This window comes from Schistosoma haematobium, chromosome 3 (genome assembly GCF_000699445.3).
Source record: "Schistosoma haematobium chromosome 3, whole genome shotgun sequence".
Lineage (NCBI taxonomy): Eukaryota > Metazoa > Platyhelminthes > Trematoda > Strigeidida > Schistosomatidae > Schistosoma > Schistosoma haematobium.
In genome coordinates this window covers 29,628,104-29,652,779 of record NC_067198.1, presented here as the reverse complement: position 1 = coordinate 29,652,779, position 24,676 = coordinate 29,628,104, and the positions used below count along the sequence as shown (strand labels likewise).

General features: G+C 34.5%; 1 protein-coding gene across 2 annotated transcripts; it reads left to right on the top strand.

Annotated features, from left to right (window-relative positions):
* Nucleotides 1-771: 771 nt before the first annotated feature.
* Nucleotides 772-23,947, top strand: MARS1_1 (Methionine--tRNA ligase, cytoplasmic). 2 transcript variants are annotated; one of them, XM_012942407.3, is made up of 12 exons: nucleotides 772-957; nucleotides 3,515-3,753; nucleotides 4,664-4,993; nucleotides 6,292-6,381; nucleotides 12,096-12,282; nucleotides 13,280-13,456; nucleotides 14,863-15,082; nucleotides 17,216-17,349; nucleotides 19,846-19,925; nucleotides 21,307-21,543; nucleotides 22,970-23,174; nucleotides 23,638-23,947. In XM_012942407.3, exons 2-12 carry the CDS (start codon nucleotides 3,626-3,628, stop codon nucleotides 23,743-23,745), a joined length of 1,896 nt encoding a protein of 631 aa, XP_012797861.1. In that variant the 5' UTR covers nucleotides 772-957; nucleotides 3,515-3,625; the 3' UTR covers nucleotides 23,746-23,947. The 2 variants fall into 2 exon arrangements, with proteins under 2 accessions (XP_012797861.1, XP_051069530.1); XM_051213541.1 differs by lacking the exons at nucleotides 772-957; nucleotides 3,515-3,753; nucleotides 4,664-4,993; ... (4 more) ...; nucleotides 17,216-17,349; nucleotides 19,846-19,925 and having other exon boundaries at nucleotides 20,176-21,543; nucleotides 23,207-23,947.
* Nucleotides 23,948-24,676: the final 729 nt, after the last annotated feature.

Here is a 24,676-nt window from a genome sequence, read left to right as displayed (position 1 = left end):
CCAATGACCTATCTCATACGTAGTAACATTTGTTTTGCCGAGGAGTGCTGCATTTCGATACAGTTGAATGGCCGGCCTAACCTTGTCGACCGTTTAAGTCTCTACGATGACTCTTAAAAGCATCGTAAAGTTCAGAAAATTAACTGGTAAACATACTAGGTGTGACGCACCTGTTGAGCCAGAGCGGTAGTGCCTCTACTACTTATGTAGGTCTGTCACCTCGTATTCACGGAAGTAAGATTACGAATAGTAGAACCAGTCCTCTCTATACCAGGCTATGATACTGATCAGCTCAGGTTTATTCTGGCACAATAAAATCAAGGTTTGTAGATATACCGAAAAATCTGAGGACACAAAAATAACGTTATAATGTGAGAAAATATACACACAATGTGCGTTGAGAAACAAACACAGTTTCTCCTTTGTTGTACAAGATCACGCCGGGCTCACCACTCAGGATGCCACGGAAACTCAGTGCTTGAAAGCTTTATTGTCCGCAACACCTCTAAAACTGAGGATCCTAAAGCCAGCCAGATTAAAACTAAAGAGTGAAGGTGTTCGAAAATATATTTGGAAGATGGTCTCTGTGTCGACATGTATATGAACTAAGCTGAGGGATGGGTAGTTCAGCGTAAACAGTAATGATCTGGTGCAGATTCGTGACTATGCGTCTTCAGCTGGAGTGTTTTAAGTTGAATACTCACAGAATTATTTGTTTTGAAGATTTGTTTGCTGCTACAGTCTAAATAATTCAACATACTATTTCCACTCCGAATGTACTGTACAGACAGAAGTCGTAGCTAAAATAAAACAGGAATGAAGGATACAGAGTTTGCCATTTGTGTGTTTTATGACTATAGAGTACAAGGAGTGTGTATCTTGGACCATATTATTATAACCTTGACGGGGTTTTGAACAGTTCGACACGTGAAAAGTGGGACGGGTAAACTGTTTGAGGTAGGCATTAAGCAGTTTTGGGAAATTGTATATGACTTGTCGTTTTTGGGACTCAGGCTATTAATTGCAGTGTCTTGTCTGTATAATAGAATGCTATTTATACGAAAAATAAATGATATATCTTTCTTATTGATATAATTTATCTTGGAAAAAATGGAATACGCGTCAGTAATGCAAGTTGTTCATATAGTGTTCCCTATGTACATCACGTCTCACAAAGTGATTTATCGATCGATAAGTCACATATTGCCTGCCTCAATTAACGGCGTCAGGGCATGTACATAGCGTCAACAGACTGCACAATTGTGCTGTAACTATGGTGACATTACACTCGCTACCCTTACTGTCTTCAAGGAGGCAGTGTTTCTTAGATATAAATAACAAATTTTCTCAGTTTCTGTCTCTGATTATCTACACTCTGCTGTTGTTTCTCAGTACTTATGAGTCATTGCTATTTCTCTGTTCGCTAAGTGGTGGACCAGCCGAAACCAGTCTATTTTTAGCGGTTTCTTAATGTAGCTTTAAAGCGGCTGAAGTTTTTTCTTTTGCTGTCATTAGAGCTGATGTAGCGGTAATGATTTCACTAGATGAAGACATTTCCCCTATATCCTTAATTCTAGAGGGGAGTTTTCGTTACTAACTACCTATCGTTCCCACTGAAGTCGCCAACCTAAGAAATATCTATCTCAAAATACTTCATTTGGCTTGGACTCGTCTCTAAAATGGCTGCGAATGGCTCTCAGTATTACAATGTTGCGGTACAAATACTACCAACACGTTGGTGAACTTATGACTTTCCTCAACAGATGTTCTAGAAGAGTATGGATATTATTGTCAACTTGAAATTATGTAGTTAATTGTGTCACGTGTTCCCTTGTATAGTAAAGCCGATAGGCCTGGCGCCAGCACTTTGCTATTCTCAAGATTTGAAAATTTGACTCGTGGATTGTTGTACCTCGTTACATCAAACTAAAATCTTCGAAAGACCTGCTCCTGTTCCCTAGTTGTAGACGAAGTCATGTTTTTATTCTAAGAGTCCTACATATCGAAGATCTCTTTCATCGTTTAACAGTTTCTAGTCGATAATGTGCTATGATCATCAATTCACTACTGATGATAGCATTTGGTTTCTTACGAGTATATACAGTAGGAATCATTTTCATTATTTATGGGTTGTATCTAGCGATGGAATTCAGACCATATTGTTTTACTTGTCCTCGTCAGATTGTTGTGTTAGCATCAGTGTTGATTTTCACACTGGTATTCGAACACAGTATCTGTCACTTCAAACGTTATTGCGTTTTTCACTAAGTTACGAAGTTCAGGAAGCCACTATTTCCCACATCTTATGAAGTTATTGATAAGTGTTTGTGCTATCCCGTTGTTGATGTTACCGACTGTAGCCAAAACCAATGCCAAAATAACTCGCTCACAATACCAATGTAAATTAATCAGTTCCACCCCTAATAATAACGGGATAATGTTAAACCTTTATAAGTGATTAAAATTATATGATAGCAAACATCTCGAATCGAAGTGCTATGTGTTTCAAAATCTACTACTTCTTATCAGGTGTTGTAACTGAGATATGTAATTTCAATTACGATATAGCCTTTTGTGGTCGTTTGCACTATCCTTTTTATATGAGCATCACGTATACTTAGCAATACCAATGTCATCAATCCTTACTCTTTTCATAGGAAGTGAACCAACCGAGCTTTTTGATCACTTCATTTATACTGCAAATCTCACCAAACCTTATATCTTAGTAGGCGTTGAAATATCTATATCGACACACAGAAAGCTCATTCGGCTTTTATCGACCTGCACCAAATCGGTATGTGACATGAGTCTACAAAGTTGTTGTTTACTGGTATGGTGTTCTGACCACTGTATTTTCGTTAGTCGATTAATGAGACCACTTTACAATTATCTTATGTCAAGTTGATTACTTTGTACGTCATCCAGTTTACATGATTGACCATATTTATTTACTCATTTGAACACAAACATTGGTGCGAGAGGGCACTAAATGCATGTGCCACACAGTTATCAGTAATTTGTGTGAGGGCTGTGATACTGCCCGGGCGCCCGAACCGAAGCAAGTGGTTTCCTTAGGGAGCCCTACCTGGGGCCTTTGACGTAGATATCTAATCCATAAGGCAGTGAAGCAGAGTCAGGAGATGCAGTCCTATGGTAGCTGGTGACCAACAGTAGGCTCATACGCCTTTTGTTCCCTCAGGATCCTGGAACCCATGTGCACTTTTTGTTTGGAATCAAGTTTTTCCAACTCCACTAGGTGGACACTTCGTGTCCACATGACTGAATAAAAGGTACATCGGTTGGTCATAATGATCTATAACTTTATTGACTGACATAATCGCGTTATGACTAACATAGGTCACTCCAAGATTTAATCACATTGTGAACTCGTAAAAACGGCTTGGGGTTCATGACGACGTAGTAATCAAACTAAACAATCCTTATCTCTATAATCAGAGATTTCAAAATTCCAAGTTACCTAACTCTGATGTTTACTGTTGAATCTCGTTTTTAGCATATAATCAAAACTATTTTCAGTTGCTACCTAAATTCTTCTGTAGAGTTTTGCTCTAATTGACCATCGGGTGTTGATAATTGAAGTCAACTATAAACTTGGTGTTGGAAAATGATTGATTTAACGGAAGAAATAACAGAACCGTCATCCATACACATTACAGATGAAGATCAGAGAAGAGCTGGTGATATTTTTCTGGATTATAGCGTATTTACCAAACCCGTATATGAAACACCAAAGTAAGTTCGGCAAGACAGTTTCAATTTAACTGTAACTTTTACACTTTTTCATTCATTTGTAGTGGTACTGTTTAATGATCACTTACTTTGGTTTCACTAAAGTTCTTACTGTTTTTTTCACTTGAAACTCCTAAGTTCATGATTTGACCCCGAAAAATATACGCAATAATATATATATATATATTTCAAGACATCCTATTTTATCTTCCAAATGTCGATCTCATGATAAAAGAATAAGTATCATACAGAACCTCATAGTAACCATTTAGTCGACAATAATAACAGATTTTTTTAGGAAATGAAAAGCTTCCAAGAAAATGATGTTGCAAAGATAAGCTCAAGTGGTAATGATGTTTCAGTAAAAAACCACTTACCATTTATATCTAATAGTGACAAAAAGAATTCCATTACATGGTCGTCACATTCATCGTTTCTGTTCAGTTCTTGTTTGGTTCGATAAAAATGACATATTAAATATCGTAATTTGTTGTTAGTGAAACTAAAATTACCATCAATTCCGATTTCGCAACTAAAATTGTATACACTTGTACATTTTCGTTTGTTGTAAGGCCATAAATACAAGAATTACAGTAGTCTAATTTGTTACAGTTTGATTTCTAATGTCACAGTTAAAAAATTACAAAATATATTGGTTTATTTGTAACATCTCTCATTTGTCTTCAGACCATAGAGTACCGAACGCTGAGTTTACGTATGAAGCTTAGGGCGATATAAGTAGTTCAATCCCACACATTTTAGCCGTCCTCACTTATAATTTTCTCTTATCGATTTTCTTCTCTTTACATGGTTATAAAATGTGATAAATGGAGTATATAGAGTGGATTGCTGAGCTTCACACTGTTTCAGTCAAATGGTAGTCATAGTTTTGTGATTCATTCTTTTATTTCAGAAAGCCACAACCTAAACAAACCGGAATTAGAAATATTATGATTACATCAGCATTGCCTTATGTAAATAATGTACCTCATCTGGGCAACATGATTGGATCGACCTTAAGTGCAAGTGTATTCGCTTTGTACTGTGATTTGGCTGGATATAATGTGCTATCTATTTGTGGAACTGATGAATATGGAACTGCGACTGAAGCAAAAGCAGTCTCAGAGAATATGACTCCTCGTCAGATCTGTGATAAGTTTCATAAGTTGCATTGTGATATATACAAATGGTTTCAAATTGAATTCGATTATTTTGGACGAACTACTACTGATCAACATACCGAGTAAGTTGTCCAAATGGTTTTTCAAATGGAGTTAGTTATATTTAAACGGATCGTAATTACAGTTGAACTTTGTTACGCGTTTGGATGAATAAGTTTAATTACTGGGGTATATTAGTTTTTATTGTTGAAAGGATTGCCCTGATTATTATCTTGACGAACTAAAATATTTAGTTCTGACGGACGACCAGTTCTCTACTCCTGTGTCTGCTATTTTGAATAATGTTTAAACCTTCATGAACAAGACTTCAATGAGATTTACACTCTTCGTTATACCAGTTTAAGCGTAAAATTACTTTATTAGGTCGGTTTTTAAAATACTGCAAAATTTTTGTTCATTCCATTTACCTTCAATCACTTTTCTGTCTCCTCAATTTCTTACAGTTATTAGTTCCAGTCGTTCCACACTAATCTTAGTTTTCCCAGAATATGTAGCCAGTCTTAATTGTTTAAAATCTCTGAAATGAACTCGACTCCTGCAATGTCAGTGCTTCGAACGTTCTGGCTTTGTACCAATACTTGGAACAGACATCACTAACGAAATTCCCCAAATCCATTTCTCTGGATGCAGATTGTGCTTTTCAAACCCACACAAGGACCTAAGTGTGAATACACATTTGATCGAGACCTGAGTATTATGGTGGTACGGCGTGGTTCACTATTCATATATTTCTTGAGGTCATGCAGAAGGTTAACATTGATTTTGGAAACAGAAAATGTACTTTAAGTTTAGTTATCAATGCGCGCTTCCTAATTAAATGGCATTGTAAGAACTCGGGAAGATTGGGATACACTGATGCCCGTTTTGTATCTTCTGCTTACTTACATTGAAATTTAAATGAAGTAGACGATAAATTCTTACAAAACACTAGACACTTAAGTGTCCGGTCACTAAGTCAGTCGAATTTTATATCCAAATAAGTAGACTACACTAAATAAGTGCCATGTTATCAAATGGATTAACTGCAGTGACCAATTTTTCGGGACAATCCATCCTCAATGCTGGTGAATAATGGGGAAATATATAACTGTTCATGACCACACCATAGTCCTCGTCGACCTAGTGAATAAAAACAGTGGATATTAAATATGTGACCAAAAAACTCGATCTTAAATAAATGAGCCTATGGTTCAGTACTGAAATTATTCTGATCTGACTACCGGTAGTAGCTCTCCTGTGTTTCTTTCCAGGTTTTCACACTTATTATAAGTCACAGTTCGCCTTATATTTAATCTCTTCATGTTATTTTAATTTCAGCATAAAATACCTGTAGCTAATGGTATTATACTTTTCTTTCCAGAATAGTTCAGGAGTTGTTTAAACGCCTGTGGGATAAGGGTTTTATCACTGAAGATTCTGTTGAACAGTTGTATTGCGAAAAATGCCCAAAGTAAGATTTTTATTCTAGGTTTCCATCTTCTATTATATTTCAAAAATCAGTTGTTATAGACAATAAATCGAGTAATGAACAAATTTAAATAACTTAACCATCGGGTCACGTTTGTAAATCTACTGATTATTTTGAACTGGAAACTCAAGTTCAGTCAGTCAGTAACAACGTAGAACTTCGTACGTACGTACATCAGTTCGAGTTGCCATACCACATTAGCACAGGAAACTCAAGTTATCCCCATACTACGGGTTTGCCTTGGAAATAAAGGTGCACCATACTATTGAATCACCTGAAATAGTATAAATATTGCAGATTAAGCAACAGAATCCATTCATCTCCAAAAACTAGACAGTCTTAGTGGTAAACTGTTCTAGTTTATTTTTCTCAACTAAAGGTTACATTGTTGTTATTCTTAAGCTTAAACTGGAAAATTTTTTCGGTTGAGTTATAATAACTTGTTTTAGTTGCATCATGTAAGCTTCCTGAAAAAGCGACCTATCAGTACAAACTTAAACACTAACATTTAACTGTTGTTAACAATAGATGTAACTCAAGACAAATTCCGGAAAGTGTTGAATACCACCGTTTTATTGACACTAACCGAGGAACTGCCAAAGATGAGAACCAGTTAATCATTTACGTCATTGTTTTGTAGCTATCAGAGTATGGATCGTGTTATGACTTTGTCCGGCTAGTTATCACGATTTATCCACCAATCAAAATACGACCTATACAATCTTAGCACTGTGCAAAGTCAATAACGTCCGACCAGTATGAGCAGCCTAGCGTCCTTATTGGTCCTGTGTCCATCTAGCCCGTCCACTTGAGTCCAGAACACCAATACCAGCTCCCACTATGCGAATAATATATTTCAGACATACTGGGTTTATATATCAAACAAACAGACCGCAACGCACCATAAAATAGGAAATAATATTCATGCACAATAAAGCCAAAAAGTAGCTGTGAACGTGGGAGGCAGTAGTCAATAAACTGAACATAGCTTAAGAACAGTAAATCGTACAATAATAAATTATGGATCAAAATGAAGCTTATAACAAGGGGAATATAGATATACATAATCTAGTTACTGAATATTTATAACATGAGAATATATCAATAATACTAGTCCATTAATAGTTCTCAGACGTCACTCGTAATGTAATCTTCACCAGGATATAACAGATCGTTAATCTCCCACTAATCTTCAAAATCTGTCGATAACATTGGTTTGAATTTCTAATATAGTGGGTAGAAAAGTGTGTTTATATTTATGCTGCAATCACCTTGATAACGGGGACTATTTCCAGTAGTGTGATTCTGACTACCAATCATTCGCCTGTCTATCTAATTCAACTATTTCCAAGCCGATTACTTAGTAATCAATCAACTATTTTTTGTACTCCTGCAACACTGTATGAGGGCCACATATATGAGGTGTGTTTTGTAACTGTACTACTCATAAGTAGTCGGTTTGTTATCGTATAGTTTTCATGTTGTATTCCATTTTTTTTTAACTTTTCTCATTAGTTCATACATTTAGTATCTGTCTCACCAGTGGTCATTTTTGAGCTTGTCTGTGCTAAGGGTTGACTGTGGTTCCTGAGTTTATCACATTAAATATGACTTTTAATCGAAGTTAATTGATATTTACTTAAAACTTGCCTGTAGCTATTCTAGGGTTACTGCTGGTCCCAAGCCCTGGGTAAAGAAGGAGGGTTAGACATGGGGTCAGCAACCTCATCCCGTAGAAAACAACCTTGCCAAAAATTTCTTACAAGTAAGAACACTTTAAACCACGTAAATTCCATCCTGCTAGTTGAAGGGTCTTCATATAGAAGAATCATGACGACTCATGTTGAAGGTCGATATTCTGAGGAAGTCACGAGACCGATCCTCCTTCTTATAACCAGAGCAACAATTGCATAGGTACTTGGAGTGTCCGGACAATGTGGAAGGCCAGGAGTACCAATCAAATAGCTGCAGAAATGAGATACCATTTGAAGGTTCTGGGAATAACTGCAACCCATTGGACCCAAACTGGACAGAAAAGGATGGATTCGGGAGAGATGCTGTTGTACTCTAGTCACGAAGAATAAAGTGCTCCGTACACTTAGGTAGTTGCACTGACGCTGTCCAAAGAATCACGTAAATCACTTATAGGATGGGAATCTCATGGATCCAGAATCACCAAAGCATTCTTCAAAACAAAGCAAATGGGGATTACAATGAATGTTATCTAGTGTTATACGCCTACGCCTAGCAACGAAGACGATAAGGATCAATGTTATGAGAAGCTGCAGTTGATCGTAGAGAAGTGCCCGGAGAGGGACCTGACCATTCTGATAGGAGACAACATGGGTATGAAGATATCATAGGACGACATGAACTGACTAGGAGAAAGGAACAAGAATGTTGGGGGATCTGCAAGTTTATGTACATTCAACAAAAAGTTATGGATGGTACTATATTCCCCCGTAAACGCATACATAAAGCTACATGGGTCTCACCGGATCACACCATAGAGAATCAGATCGATCACATTTGCATCACTAAAAAGTTCGGAAAATCCATGGAAAACGTAAGAACAAAGAGAGGAGCAGACATAGCCTCAGGTCACCACTAACTGGTGGTTACCAAGATGAGACTAAAGCTAAAGAAGGATTGGACAACTAAACAAACAGCATTACAAAGGTACAACACAGCCTTCCTTCGACATAATGATAAAGTCAACCAATTCAAGATAACTCTTAACAACAAGTTCGAAGACTTATAAGATATACTCAACGAAGAAACTACTATGGAGGACAACTGGAAAGGGATCAAAGAAACATTAACTTCAACGTGTCAGGAAGTTCTTGGACGCAAGAAGCATCATTATAAGGAATAGATCTCAATGGAAACCCTGGATGGGATTTAAGAAAGGAAGAACAAGAATACAGCAACTAACAACAGTCGAACAAGAGTACAGACCGAATACACAAAGGCAAACAAGCAAGTGAAGAAGAGCATTAGAGCCGACCAGCAAAAATATGTTGAAGACCTAGCAATGACAGCGGAAAGAGATGCAAAAGAAGGGAATGTGAGATAATTATATGATACAATGAAGAAACATGCAGGGAAATATGGTGAACCAGAGCGACCAGTCAAAGACAAAGAATGCAAGCTAGTTACTGAGATTCTAGAACAGAGGCACTACGGATCATTACTGAGCAATTAATTGAACGGAATTCGTCACTGTATATCAACTTCATTGACTATGAGAAAGCATCTGACAGTGTGGATAGGAGAACCCCATAGAATCTTATTCGAAAAAATGGTGTACTTGGAAGGATCGTCAATATGGAGTTCATACAGCAGACTACAGTGCAAAGTCGGGCATGGTGGACAGCTGAAAGATGCATTTCAGGTGAAGACCGGTTTTCAGGAAAAGGCTGTTTCCTTTTAGCTTTTTTCTCTCTTCTGATGGTTGACTGGATCAGAAAGATCTACACATCTCAGTGGAAGCACTGAATACAATAGATAACTTGAATGCAAATAGACCATTAGGACTTTGCGTATGACTTAGCTCTTCTGCCCCACACGCACCAGCGAATGCAAGTGAAAGCAGCCAGTGTAGTAGAAGCCTCTTCATCAGTAGGCTTTAATATGCACAAGGGGAAAATGGAGATCCTGAAATACAACAGAGAGCACTAATCAAGTCACACTTGATGAAGGAGCTCTGGAGGAGGTGGAAACTTTCACATATCTGTACAGTATCATCGATAAATAAGGAAGATCTGATGCATATGTGAAGGCACGGATTGGCAAAGCAAGGGCAGCATTCATACGAATGATGAACATATGTAACTAAAAACAGCTATCAGCCAACATCAAGGTCAGGATCTTCAATACGAACGTCAGAACAGTTTTATTGTACGGAGCTGAAAGTTGGAAAACTTGTATAACCCTGTTCGGAAAGGTACAGGTGTTTGTGAACAGCTGTTTATGTGAAATACTAAATGTCCGTTGTCAGGATACTTTCAGCAACAACGTACTGTGGGATAGGACAATCCGGATTCTAGATGAAGAGGAGATTTGGGAAAGTGTTTAGAGGTGGATAGGACGTAAATTGCAAAAGCCATCAGATTGCGTCATGAGACAAGCGCAAACTTGGGATCCTTAAGGGAAAAGGAAGAGATGCAGTCCAAGAACACATTGCATCGGGGATTGGAGGCAGACATTGAAAGAACAAACAGTAACTGGAGACAGCTGAGAAGGATCGCTAAGTACAGGGTTCCGTGTAGAATGCTGGTGGGCAGCCAATGCTCCTATAACAACTCTCCTACAATCATTTTCGTCCGCGGTTAATTTTTTCAAGCCCTTATTTAACAAACAGTGTTATTCAAACAGTAACAGTTTGTCTATTTCGTCGTATTATTATGATCACTGTCATGTCTGTATAAACATATATCCTTGAGTCTTATTAATTGCCTTCGCTTCGATTTGACTATGAATTATGCCTCTGTATTCTCACGCATATGCACATTAGCCTCTCTGCTCCAATTCGCTCGATGTATGTTATGTTCCGACAAGAATAATGAATGGTAACCTTTGGGATCTATTGATGGACCAATACTAGACGTATATTTCTATTGTATAATTATTAAGTAGCTAAACTATGCATATTTATATTCCTCTTATTATAAGCTTTATTTTGACCTATAAACTATTATTATACCCAGTATATTAATTACTACCTCCCTCATTCACAGCCACATCTGGCTAATTCTTGTACAAATGTTGTTTCATATATTATTGGTACGTTGTGGTCTGTTTGATTGGTATATAAACTCAGTATGTTTGAAATGTAATGATTCGTATCGCATAAGCTCGGATTGGTGTTCTGGACTCAACTGGCTAGGCTAGGTGGAAAGCAGGACCAATCAGGACTCTAGGCTGCTCGTACGTCTTTTACACGTTCTTGGTCCGATCGATAAGTCACTGCCCTCTAATGGGCGGTCACAAGTTATAACAATGTATTTGTAACTTTATTATCTGCGCTGTCCAATACTAAACTGTAGTCATCGCTTCTTGTTGCGTTCTGAATTCATACACCGTTGGGATTTGTTTAATAACGGTTATCAGGGTGATTGACCAACAAAACCAAGCCAATACACTCCTCCACGAAGGGTAACAGGCGTAAGTAATTATAACAATTCATTGCTTAAATATATTCCTATATTAATATATCGGGAAGCAAAGTCTCCTGTTTTTATTTTATTTAGAGTTCGTTATTCCAGTGAATCTCATAATTGGTACCATATATTTACCAAAACTGAAGTAGGTGGTGTGAGTTTTTGAACTTGTTCAACCCGGTAATTGGAGTTAAGTGCTTCACGACCAATAAGCTACCTCTTCACTACATTGTAACTCAGTAGCTAGTATACTATCAAGTGCGGTTAGCTATGTTAAACACCGAATGCTTAAAGGTGAATTTTGACCTGGTTAACCGTCGAATCATATAATTCACTTATTAGAGTACTAATCCGGTAACATATAGGCGACTGATCGAAAACCAGTCAATCCATATTTTCTCTCAATAACAACAAGTCTATCGAACAAGGTTTTTCTGATCGATATAATTAACTGAAAATATGTATGCTTGAATTACTGTTAGATTATTCCACTATACAGTAAACTGTTAACATAATTATAATTTTATTCTAAAGATTTCTTGCAGATCGTTTTGTTGAAGGAGTTTGCCCTTTGTGTAAATACGATGACGCACGAGGTGATCAATGTGATAAATGCGGGCGTCTCATGAATGCTGTCGAATTAATCGAACCACGTTGTAAGATATGTTGTCAAAGACCTGTGGTGCGTTCTTCACGCCATTTGTTTCTTGATCTTCCAAAGGTAACATTATTACTTCTGATTTAGAAAGGCGTTTATTTTAGATGCTGGCGTTCATATATTTTACACTAATCTTACTTAATAATTTCTAATCATTTATGTTATATATCCTAATATTCTGCGTGCGGTTTTCTAGCAGTACTGAAAGCATTCGATTTTTTAACCACTGGGATTCAAAATCGAACTCTGCTCTTCCTAATTTGGTGGTTACTTTCATTTACAGGCTAATTGGTTGGGGTTCGTGCGACTAGCGTAACCAATCTTTGGAAACATTAGGTGATGTGGTCCAGAATCGTTTTCAGTGGCCCAAATTCATTCATCCCTTTTCTTTAAAACTACCCCATACTTTTGACCCGTGGAATTCATTCCTCTTAAATCATATTGTCTCTACCTCATCTTTTCTACTGCCACTGATACTGTTACTATTCCTACTATGGTATTTGTGTTAATAATATTATCTCGCTGTGCGGATTTGGTGTAAGTTGAACCGGTGCACATACGTGTCATATTCTAGGTTATTATTATTATCATTAGTGGCTTCATTCATTATCATATTTTCGGTACAATATATAATTCTCAGCACAAAGTATTTCAATACGTTTCCTTTTCTTATTTCTTGATTGACCCTTGCGATAAATATTGAGTGGTCACCAGTTAGATGTTAGCAGTTCAGGAATCGATATCTGATTAATATATATTTTTTTCGATGCATATTATCAGCAACTACTATGTCTCTGATTGGGCTCTTTTGTAACTTGTACGGCGAAATGTCGTAAACTTCTCACAAACGCACCTGAATAGGTTATTCGATCAATAAATATAATTATGTATTAAAAAAAAAACAAGAAAACAGATAATTTGTTGAGATCTCCAGATGACAGGAACAGGTGGCCCAGATATTCAAGCAGCTTATAAGTAATGAATTAGGGGATAGCTTCGTTAGCTCTTTACTTCTCCACTTACTGAATTATATTAATAAACTGGCCAATTACTATTTCAGATTGAAAGCAAGTTGAGTACATTTGTTGAACAACGTATTAACGATTCCTCTTGTATATGGACCTCAAATGCTTGTACTATATCAAATTCATGGTTGAGAGATGGTTTAAAGCCAAGGTGTATTACACGTGATTTGCATTGGGGTGTACCAGTCCCATTGGAAGCTTATAAAGATAAGGTGATTAACTGTTTGTATATACGTACATACTATTAACTTTTTTGATGATTACGTGATAATATTTTCATTATCATTGTTTTTTGCCAATATTTTACTATCTCATTCTTTGTTATCATAAATCTAGTTAACTTATGAAAGAGAAATATTTTGAAGCTTAGTATTATATCCACTAAGTTGAAGAGAGATTTCGGTATGAAACTGTAATAGTTTCAATTGTAGAATTCAAAGGTCGTGTGGTTTATGCTTAAGGATTGTTTAAGAGGTGAATAATATAAATTTATAGTACCACTATCATCTACTAGTTGGTTATAGTAGGTTTCTAAAATAAAATTCTTTAAAATTCAGGACTTGTGATATCATTGTTTTTTTTAAACGTACGACTTGTGATATTTATCATCAATCTTAATGATAATAATAATCATAAATATATAAGTAGTAATTATTGAATAAGTTACTAATCACCAGTTCAGTCTTTTGAGAATCCAAATTTAATTCATTGTGTTACAGCTTAACGACTACTTCATATGTTTCCTTCCATCAAGAGGAAGTAGAGAGGGTGTTATATTCTCTCTTACGGTGATGACCAAGCTATTCCTATTGCTCAGTAATCTTGGACACCAAATCACTCGACAAGACCCCAAATCAGAACACGGTTCAACAGGAAAGAGATTACATTCCAAATAACAAGGTTAGATGGAAGCAAGAAGCAAGTATGTAGTGCAATAGGGAAAACGCTAGTATATTTATAGTTTTTCACATGAGATTTCTAGAGTGTTCACTAAGTATTGGCTAACACCGATTGGATAAGAATTAGCCAATCAGTGTGCATCAAAGCAATCGTGCATTGAGCATGCTTTAATCCAGTCTATGTCCCGCTAACAGTGGGTTACTTGGTAGTTAAGTCAGTTGACTTACAACCATTTGGTCGAAAGCTTGAACTTTGTTGTACTTCAGTTCATGAAGTCGTATAATATTGCTCCTCCTCACATAGGAAATTATGCTTCAGAGCGGAATACATATACATTTACTTGGTACATAAATTACTCAATAGTAATGATTAGCAGAAGACAGATTATATTGTATAATGTTTGCAACAACTCTAAACTTTTTCAAATAACAAAACATTCTGGTGAAAATAAATTATTTAGGCTTGTCATTTACAAAAAACAATTCTGACTTAGCGTTACTAATTATTAAGAAATGTCTAATTTATCATTGTTTATCATATCATTCCATTTATTACAACTCTTCATTACATTTCACTATTGATATGTTCTATTAAATTTACAAACATTTCTGCTCATTTCCGGTCACTTTTATTTATCTTAATTTGAAATTTACTCCCAAATGTGTTTTATGAATTGTTCATTTCATCCTGAACTTATAAGTCTTTCATTATTTTCAAGGTGTTTTATGTTTGGTTCGATGCACCTATTGGTTATATTTCGATTACGGCAAATTACACAAAACACTGGAAGGAATGGTGGCAACCATCTGATGACAGTGAAATTGAATTATTCCAATTTATGGCAAAAGATAATGTTCCATTTCATGCTATTGTATTTCCTTCATGTTTGTTAGCAGCCGATGCTGGTTATACTCTCGTAAAACATCTACTTTCTACTGGTAAAATTCATTATTGTTCCATTTTTAATCATCCAAGCATATATATTATATATTATATACACACAACAACTGTTTTTGATTGATATTTATCTGGTCCTGATTAAACTCAGTACTTTAATGGTTTTTAAGTACACAACCGATGTCGTTCTAAAATTGTCATAATTTTGAAATGATTTACACCTATGATGGCTAAGGTGTATTAGTGATATGATAGTTATGTTTGGTGACTATTTTTTCTCTCTCTGGATGATGTATTCTAGTATTCATCTTATCAAGATAATTCCTGTCTATCTCAAAAAGAAAGACAAATATCTGTATATCATTCTGGTTTTTTTTTATTTTAGCACATAAATGTTGGTACAAGGAGGCACCAAATACATATACGCCACACAAATCTCATTTGATATGTGTGAGGGCTGTGATACTGCCCGAGTGCCCAAATCGAAGCAGGATATCATTCTGGTTGACTTAATGAAAGCTTTAAATGTTATTTGTAAACAACTTTGGAATGAAATTATTTATCATTTAAAAGATAGATGTTTATTTATTTAGTTAGTCAATTAATCATAAACAACATAGTATCTAGCACAAATTTTCATAAGATCAAGTTGCTACAATTCACATATCCACACCGTAAAATGGAATTAATATGTAAGATCAAAGGTGAAATAATTGAAATAATGATTGCATTAGTGACAGTGGAGATTAAACATGGAAAATCTAGTGGTTGAAACGTTGAAATAATAAGAGATTTCAATATTAGACAGTACTCCATATAACTGCACTCAAAAGTTGGCTAGATACTTAACTACGTAACTCAAACCAATGTTTGAGAATCAGATTAGATCAGCCAATAATTTATTGACATAAAGATACAATCAATCAACATAGGTTGAATGGAAGTTACATTTAAAATTATCACTTTTATTTAGTATAGTTAGATATATCTGTCTTTGATCATTAACCAATCATATCATACTTTCACTGACACATCACTAGTTCATAAGGAGTACATATAATCGAAAAATAAAATGTTTAAAATAGTAAAATATCCAAATTGGACATTTTAAGATTCGATAGCATGAATGCATCTGTTTAAGTGTATTATCACCTAAAGTAGTATAAATCTCAATAGCTAGGTATTAAAAGCAAAATTATAGTCATTCTTTGATTGTCTACATAAATTCACTGAAGCTTTCCCAGAACTTCATAACTGATATTCACAACTTGATTTTATTCAAATTTATGCCAGTATGTGAATACCATACTTTTAAACGGTGTGTTGTCAAAAATGGATAACAATTCGTAAATTATATTGTTATTGTATTTTATAGGCAGATAAATTTTATTCTCTGTACTCTGAGTGTAGCGGTAGACTTTGTAGTTAAACGATTTGATTTTCAATTGCTAGGTTACAAGTTTAAACGTTATCCCTCATCCATTTTTCTTTAGAAAAGGAGATAAGATTACTAGTTTTCTCACATAACAGTAAGACTCTAAGTCAACTACGTAAACCTATATTCCTCGATAATATGAATCATATTAAAACTAATTAAATTGGGTTACATTAATGATGAATGTTTTATTGACAAATAATTCAATATAATCAGAATGGGTTTTGTGGAAATTTTCAGAAATTCCACAGGTTGAAATCATGAGTCAATTTAAGCTAGACCACCATGGAAAGCCTGGAAGCACTGGACGGCCGTTTCGTTCTAGTATGGGACTCCAGAGCAGTGCGCATCCACGATTCATTATAACTTTTTGTACTGCTGTAGTGTGTGCTACTGATGTCGACAGATATAAGTAGTATGTATCATCAATCAGAAGCAAAATGTCTGGTAGCAGAAGGTTAAGAAGATGGAAGAAAAGAGAGTGACAACAAAGAATGATTGCTGTGGAAACGAAAAAACGACGGATTCTGAGACGGATGACTGATATTTGCAAAAGGAACAGTCAAGTTTGAGACAATTGATTGACATTTTGCAAGTGAAGTATTTACTGTATAGTTTCCCGATTTTACTAAGGTGTTCTGTAATTTTATGTTCAAATACATTCGATTGTCCACACTTTTGTCCTCGTTCACTACACCACTTTTTCCGTTGTTTTTCTCACTTTAAATATTACGCTCAGAGTATATGAACTATGAAAATACCAAATTTTCAAAAAGTCGTGGAATTGGTGTATTTGGTGATGATGCAATGAAATCAGGTGTTATATCAGATGTTTGGAGATTTTATTTACTGTATCGTAGACCTGAATCACAAGTTAGTTATATCTTATGTATTTTTATTTGTTGAATTAATGGGTTTGTGAAAATAATCCGACTTGAGAAGTTTTTATCCAAGGCCAATTATTAAATATATTAGAAGATCTGAACAAACAACTAGGTTACGCGAGAATCTCCGAGATTCAAAATAAAAGAATTTATCCATAATGCGGTTCTGAATTTTAGACGTGTATGTAGAGTCTGTACGCGTCAATATATGCTATATAAAGAAGAATACTTCTGTAATCTAAGTAAAAGCTCGTATCTATATCAAAATAAACAATTGCTGTCAACAATCTAAACAGTAACCAAAAATGCGAAAATTGGAAACTTGTATACTTAAACAAAGGTTCAAGAGTGTTTTCATTATGTGATGATAAATAAATAGAAGGTTACAAGTTCATGTAAACGGTCAGTCATAAAATTGAACAACCAAGTTGAAATTTAGTTCCTGAATTTTAACAAGTAGTATAATGTAATGTACAAAAATAATCCAACAGTAAAGAAATGAAGATGAGAGATATAAAGATTTAACACTAATATTAACTGAGTGAAATGACTACCTAGTGCTTCCTGGCTTTTTTACGGTTCTCTTTAGTTAATACTAGTGCTTGATGAAAAAGTCGCTCCAACTTTAGTAACTGATATCGTCCTACATTTTGGATAAAAGTGCACAGACCTGATTGCATAATGGTCGTAACACTTTTCTGTCGTTCTCAAGAGTATGAAATTCTGTATAAATGACCACACTGTTGATAACTATATAGTTACATATCTGACTTTCGATTCTGTTACACTTGTTCATATGACAAAACCAAGCGTATAAATGTTCTGGGTATCGTGGATCAAAAAATAGTAAACTAACCCCTTGTTCATTATCACGTTCGCAGTACAAATTAATAAACGCTTACTTCCCCTCCGTTACTTATTTATTGTTTGTTTATTAATTTAATTATAACTTATAAATTTCAGTACAATAGGACACCAAAAATGCACAACATAAATGAAGTAGTAATAGATGAGTGGAGAGCAGTACAGTTTATGAATGGGTAAAACAGAATATTATTTGGAAAAAGAACTAGTTCAGTTAAAAAAGAGCCAATAAAAACTTTTTTCAGTCAAGGGAGATAGTCTCAATTTTACGAAGGGAATAGAAAACTGCGCCATGATCGCCATTGGCTTGTATTCTGAATCATATCTGATAACGTTTCTAGCCACTAACTGAGTTGTTCAATCTCTAGAACTGTAACCGAATAGTCATGATGGACCAATCCATCCCAAACGCATATAGCTTTCTTACTATAATGCGTCGTCGTAAACTAATCACCACTCACTCTCCACATAGTCCCAGCGTCGCCAAATAATGTGCAATATAGAAAATGCTGAGATATGACATTCGTAAAGCATATCCAAGCTACTAAAGCTACTGTTCTTAGATGATAGTACCGCAAATTAAATTATTGTCACTGTGTTACCAAACACTTATTTTCAAACGCTCGTATAACTAAAATGGTTTTTTTCTATAAAAGTTAGAATAATTTTGTATTTAATTATTCCGATTAACCTGTATTAGGTACCTAATTTATCGAACATTCTGACGTTTTTACTTAAAACTTTAAGTAGATAAGTTTCTGGCTTTTGTTTTGAAGGGAACATTTTGTAGCGGTACTGATTCACTGAAAATTGTTATTGCAAGTATTATAAAAGTATATATTTACTATAAACACAGTAAGGAATTAGGGATAATAACATGTCTAATGTATCACAATTGTTATGATAGTTTTTTAATAAAAACATGAGCTACTTATTAAATAATGACGATTTACTGTAGTAGTGTAGATGAATAAGAAATTCCTTAAAAATAAAAAAAAATATGTATTTAGAATAATTCAAATCTCGTGGAATTCTAACAGATTATTAATTTGATTTTGTATAGCATCATATAAATAACTAACCTCAACTGGAGTGATGACAACATTCATATTACATTATAGATCAAATAAAGTTGTCAAATGTTAATTATCTTAATTTAACTTTGTAGTTTTAATGTACTTTATTCTTCAGAAGTATCTAATCTAGTTTATGTAAAGAATTGGCATCATATTTTATTTGGTAGTTGGATAATAAAAACAAAGTATATTTTCACTATACTCTAGATTTTTAAGAAAATTCGTATCGTGATGAAATTGTTGTTTGCAATAATCAATATTCAAAAAGCTATCCAGTTTTGTGATTGAATCGTTTGTCAGCTTAGTATTTATGTACTGGACTTAAATCTATGGTAGTTAGTGTATTTGTTCTTGCGAAATTAATAAATGGGTACCAGTTTACTCCATAGGCGATATATATATCCTCTGAAAACAATTTAATATTTATTTTTAAATTGTATACAGTGAATATAATTAATTTAGGGCTCTAAAATTTTCTAACATATTTCACCTTTTTGTCCCTGGATATAATCGTTTTTCTAATTTTATAATTCATCTTTTTACAGGATAGTGCTTTTATCTGGGATGATTTCATGTTGGTAAATAACTCAGAATTGTTGAATAATTTAGGTAATTTTGTTAATCGGTAAGTTTATTATCAATCCATCAGTTTATTGTTTGAACTTTATCGGGAGGTGGTAACTACTTGACTGGTGTCCTTGAGTTAATCGTAATTTATTATTTTCTACAACAAATTCAGGCTATACATTCCACGTGCTTCATGAAGCTGGAAGATTGTCATTAACATATATATATATATATATATATATATATATATATATATATATATATATATATATATATATATATATATATATATATATATACGAAAGCAAGGATCACTAAACATCCGTAAATATAATCTTGACACCAATTGTTTATAATTTAATGGTGTTTTTATCAGGTGTACTACGTACATTATCTGAATCAAGATTTATTGCTCTTAGTACTGGATAACAGAAATAATTTATTTGTATTTCGATTTGTCCGTCGTAGAATATGTGGAAACTTCTTAGTATGCAGTATTACAATTTATTTGTTAAATTATAATCATCTGTTTATTAGTTTATAATTAAACTTCTATCACTATCTGTTGTTTACCTATACATATATACCAAGTCGATTTATCTTAGCATATTTGGTATGTACTTAGAAGTCGGATTCAGGACGCATGTTTCATCCGACTCTAAACTCGTTAACCGGGTTCAGTTGTATCATAATTGTAGTGGCTAACACAATGAGTCGAACCCAGTACCTTTCATCTAAAAAACCCAACGCCGTTTTCCTCTCTGCTATTGAGTCCAGATAGCTACTAACTTGTTCAACGATTATAGAGGCATTAGTAAGGGTTTTTCAGTTCTCCGTTGCTTATATTGACGACAGGAAATGATTGATATTCATATTGTGCTGACAGAATTTAAAAAAACTATTTAAGTAGAAATAAGTAGTGCCCAGCGGTGGAATCCAGGACGCTCTCAAGATGCTTATATGTCATAAGAGATTAATCAATTCCAGTCCTTAACACCAACAACAAAAGTATTCCAACCTTTACGGACAATTTTATATGGCTTTGATTTGCCTAGAAGTCGAATCCACGAAGTGCGTTTTGTTCTATCGGCGATATGTCAGCTAGATTCCACTCCTGACTACATACTAAATATATTGTAATTTGTTATAATGCTGTTTAGAGACAACCTACTCATGATCTACATATGATGATAGTGACTAATCAATTATAGTTATAAATATCAATAGTGAGAAATTCCAAATTCGTACTAATACCATATCGATGTACTTTACTCCAGATAACCGGAGTGTATGATTGTTTCATAGTTTCATTAGTTTGATCAATATGAATTCTCACATGGTTAATAAAATAACTTTGAATTAAAATCAATGTTTCCTATGACTTACTACTGATTAGTTAAGTCGACATGTTTTTTCTCCTCTAATTCTGATCTTGCCAGATCTCTTTCTTTTGTGTCACGATTTTTCAATTCGATTATTCCATCAATAACAAAATTAGAACCGGTTGATACGGAATTTTTGGCCAGAATTAATAAACTCTTCGCTAGTTATATGCGCAATATGGAGTTATGTCATCTTCGAGATGCTATTCGAAATGTATTGACAATTGCTCGTCTTGGTAATGGTTACTTTCAAGCTAATCAACCGTGGGTCGCTGTTAAAAAACCGGAAACAAAGTTCGTTCCTATCTTTTATTAAACTAAATTATTTTGATATTACCTTCCCTTGTGGTGTAATTTTTATTTATTTATTTGAGAGGAATTAGCTTTTCCAATAATTAAACAATTTGAAATCTAAGATGCTTAGGTCTTTACTGAATTGAGTGCTTTATATTTACCTTGGTATTAACATGTTGACCAGTTATGATATTAAAATTAACAAAGATTTTCTCTGGTGTTCTGCAAATTTCCACAAGGAAATTCCTATCATACACATACGTGTGTCAGCCTACTTAACGTGTTCCACTATGGTTTTGTCATTCAAAGCGTTATTTCAACATTAGTCAAAGCCCTTTATATGACCAACGATTTTTTGTACATTTCCAAAATCTCATCTCTTTGTTACCTTAAACTTGTTTATATGACTGTTAACCTGGAACTTACGTTAAAATTATTATTTGTAAAATGGTATGTTTATTCATTACATTAAATGCAAGCGAATCTATGATATAGTATCTATATATTTTTATTGAATACTACTCTAGTGACATTTATATTTTCAGTAAACTCATCACTACTTGTTTAATTCAGCGATGTACTTAGGGAGATCACTCATAATGTAGTCACTAACAGAACAGGAAATAGTGTCTATTTTGGTGGTGTGAAACACATATGGAGAAATTCGAACACTTCACTTCTATCTGAAGTTTGTGCTGATGATGTCGTTCAGAAGAACGATGAAAGCTCCACGACCAAACCATCCAGCTCAGAGAACAAAACACCACCAAAATCACCCACCTGAGCTACAAATCTTCCCCACCATCTCAATAGTGTCTATTGCTTGTATGTCTTCTTTTACATATGCGGTAGTACGTTATATTAAAAAAATTAGATTATGTCATTGAGTTTCCTGTTTTTATAGTCATAAAGTATTTATTGTGCATATTATCATCAAAAATTCCAACCTTAAGGAAACTCCCGGTCATTTGATTATTGGTAAGCGATTTTGCATTATCCATCGCCCAATGTTGCTATATTCTGTTGGTTTTGCTATGCTATTTCAATTGGATATGTCAATTGATGGTGTGTAGACACTCGATTTTTAACTATTGGGTTTTTTAATCTTAAGATCGACTAATATAACAATAAATTATTAGATGAAATTTGCAAATTTTATCATATGTTTGATCCAAACAGAAAAGCACATAATATTTTTATTACATCCTGAAATTTTTTAGTCTTGGACAGTTTTTCGCATACATACGTTAATATTTGAGTAGTTAGTATTTGTCATATAAACTGTAATAAATTCTCAAATATAATATTGTGTGAGATAGTTATTTAAAGGCTTTAATAGAATCTTTCTAATTATAATCAACATTTACTTTCTGTATACATGCTTTTGGATTACTTTTAAATTATGTCACACATAAAAACATTTCAGACAGCGTTCTGGTGTTGTGATAAGCGTTGCTGCGAATGTTGCTTGTCTTCTTGGTGCTATGATTTATCCTTACATGCCTACAATTGGAAAACAGATCTGGATTGAGCAGTGTGATCTTCCGGAATCCCAAATGAGTTTCGTGCAGATTATTAAAAATGAATTTACAGTGAAGAGGTTGTTACCTGATGGTCATCGTATTGGAAAGGTTAGTCATATTTGCATACTTTATATTTTCAGAGTTGTAAACAGACATAAGTAGGATATGACCAACCACAAATACCCATCAGCCAGAGGAATAGGAAAGCTGTAGCAGTAGGATTGAACCGAATGAGAAAAAGAGAAATATGCAATTTCGAAGAAGGATTGAAAGGTGTAGAGTGTTACAATACCTCAAATTTATAAGGTAAATATTAGGTAATTATACACCGTTTTAACAGATTTTACGTCGTAGCAACATTTTTCAGCTATAACAAGTTGGCGGAAGCCAAGATTTTGTCAATCATCAGACGCCTATCTATCTTGGCTGACTGCACTTCTAAGACAACTGATATTCATCTCTTTTTACCATTACATGAAGTATTTTTGATGCATTTGATTATTTATTTTGAATTTCCAAATTACTAGGACAAATTGCACTGAAAGAACTTAATTTTCTTCTTGTTTTGTAGCCAGTCCCTCTTTTTCGGAAAATAGATCCTGATGAAATCAAACGTTTGTCTCAAGTTTACAGTGGTTCATCTGCTGCGTCTGTGACTAATGGAAATGAGCCGAAGTAAAAGAATCATTAATGTATGTGTGACTTTCCTGTGACAATTAATTTATCAAAGTACTTGTTCTAACTATTGCTTCACCACTTATGTACTTTATGGAATACATGTACCTTTTAAAGCATTACTTTGTATATCCTACTACTTTTGGCTATTAAATAAAAATTTGACCCTGGTTTTACAGACAGCGCGATTTAAAATTTGACTTGCGTTACTTTAAGATTCGGCACCTCGCACAGACAAATTGGTCTAGCAGTTTAAATATTTATAAATTATGTAGGAACCAGTGTATGAAACTAGCGAAGACGAACGACAGAAATATTCAGGTTTATACGTAAGTATGAAAAAGTATAAACGTTTCGGTCGCTAAATCTTGTAATCTGTAGCAGATTGTATTTGTGTATAAATTGTGGTGTTTGCAAGAAATGATATTTATCTTGTTATTTGTTTCAAAGTTTTATTAGAATTGCGGTACATCACTTCCACGCGTGTAATATATCAATTGGGAAAATAGTTACATATTCAACTCCGTGGTCGTTCAAATGGTAGGATAAATACGTGGAACCTCAGATGAAAGCTTGAGCAATATCTAGTTGCTTATCCCGAAGAGTTCGAGTTGGTTACATTAATTAAGAGGTACTGAGTAAGCTTGGCTTGCAATCCGTGAGAAATTATGATACACTTTCTAGTTTTCACAATTAGCTTCAAGCTCAAGGTGGTAGAAATCCGCCTTAAACTGACAATGAAATTCTAGTAAAACGACTATGTCCATCTAGTGCTTCATTGATCGTAGAGAAGTGCCTGAAAGAGGACGTGACCATTCTGATACGAGACAACACCGGGTATGAAAATATCATGGGACGACATGGACTGACTAGGAACCTTAATAGCAAAACGCAACATATTTTAACCTCATATCCATAGAAAATTGGAACACAAC

Bases quoted from the DNA above. Each gene is read 5' to 3' on its own strand.
- MARS1_1 (XM_012942407.3), top strand. From the start codon at position 3,626: ATGATTGATTTAACGGAAGAAATAACAGAACCGTCATCCATACACATT. The intron at 15,083-17,215 runs GTAAAATTCATT...TATTACGCTCAG, and splicing joins AAAACATCTACTTTCTACTG to AGTATATGAACTATGAAAAT. The intron at 19,926-21,306 runs GTAAGTTTATTA...TGATCTTGCCAG, and splicing joins TTAGGTAATTTTGTTAATCG to ATCTCTTTCTTTTGTGTCAC.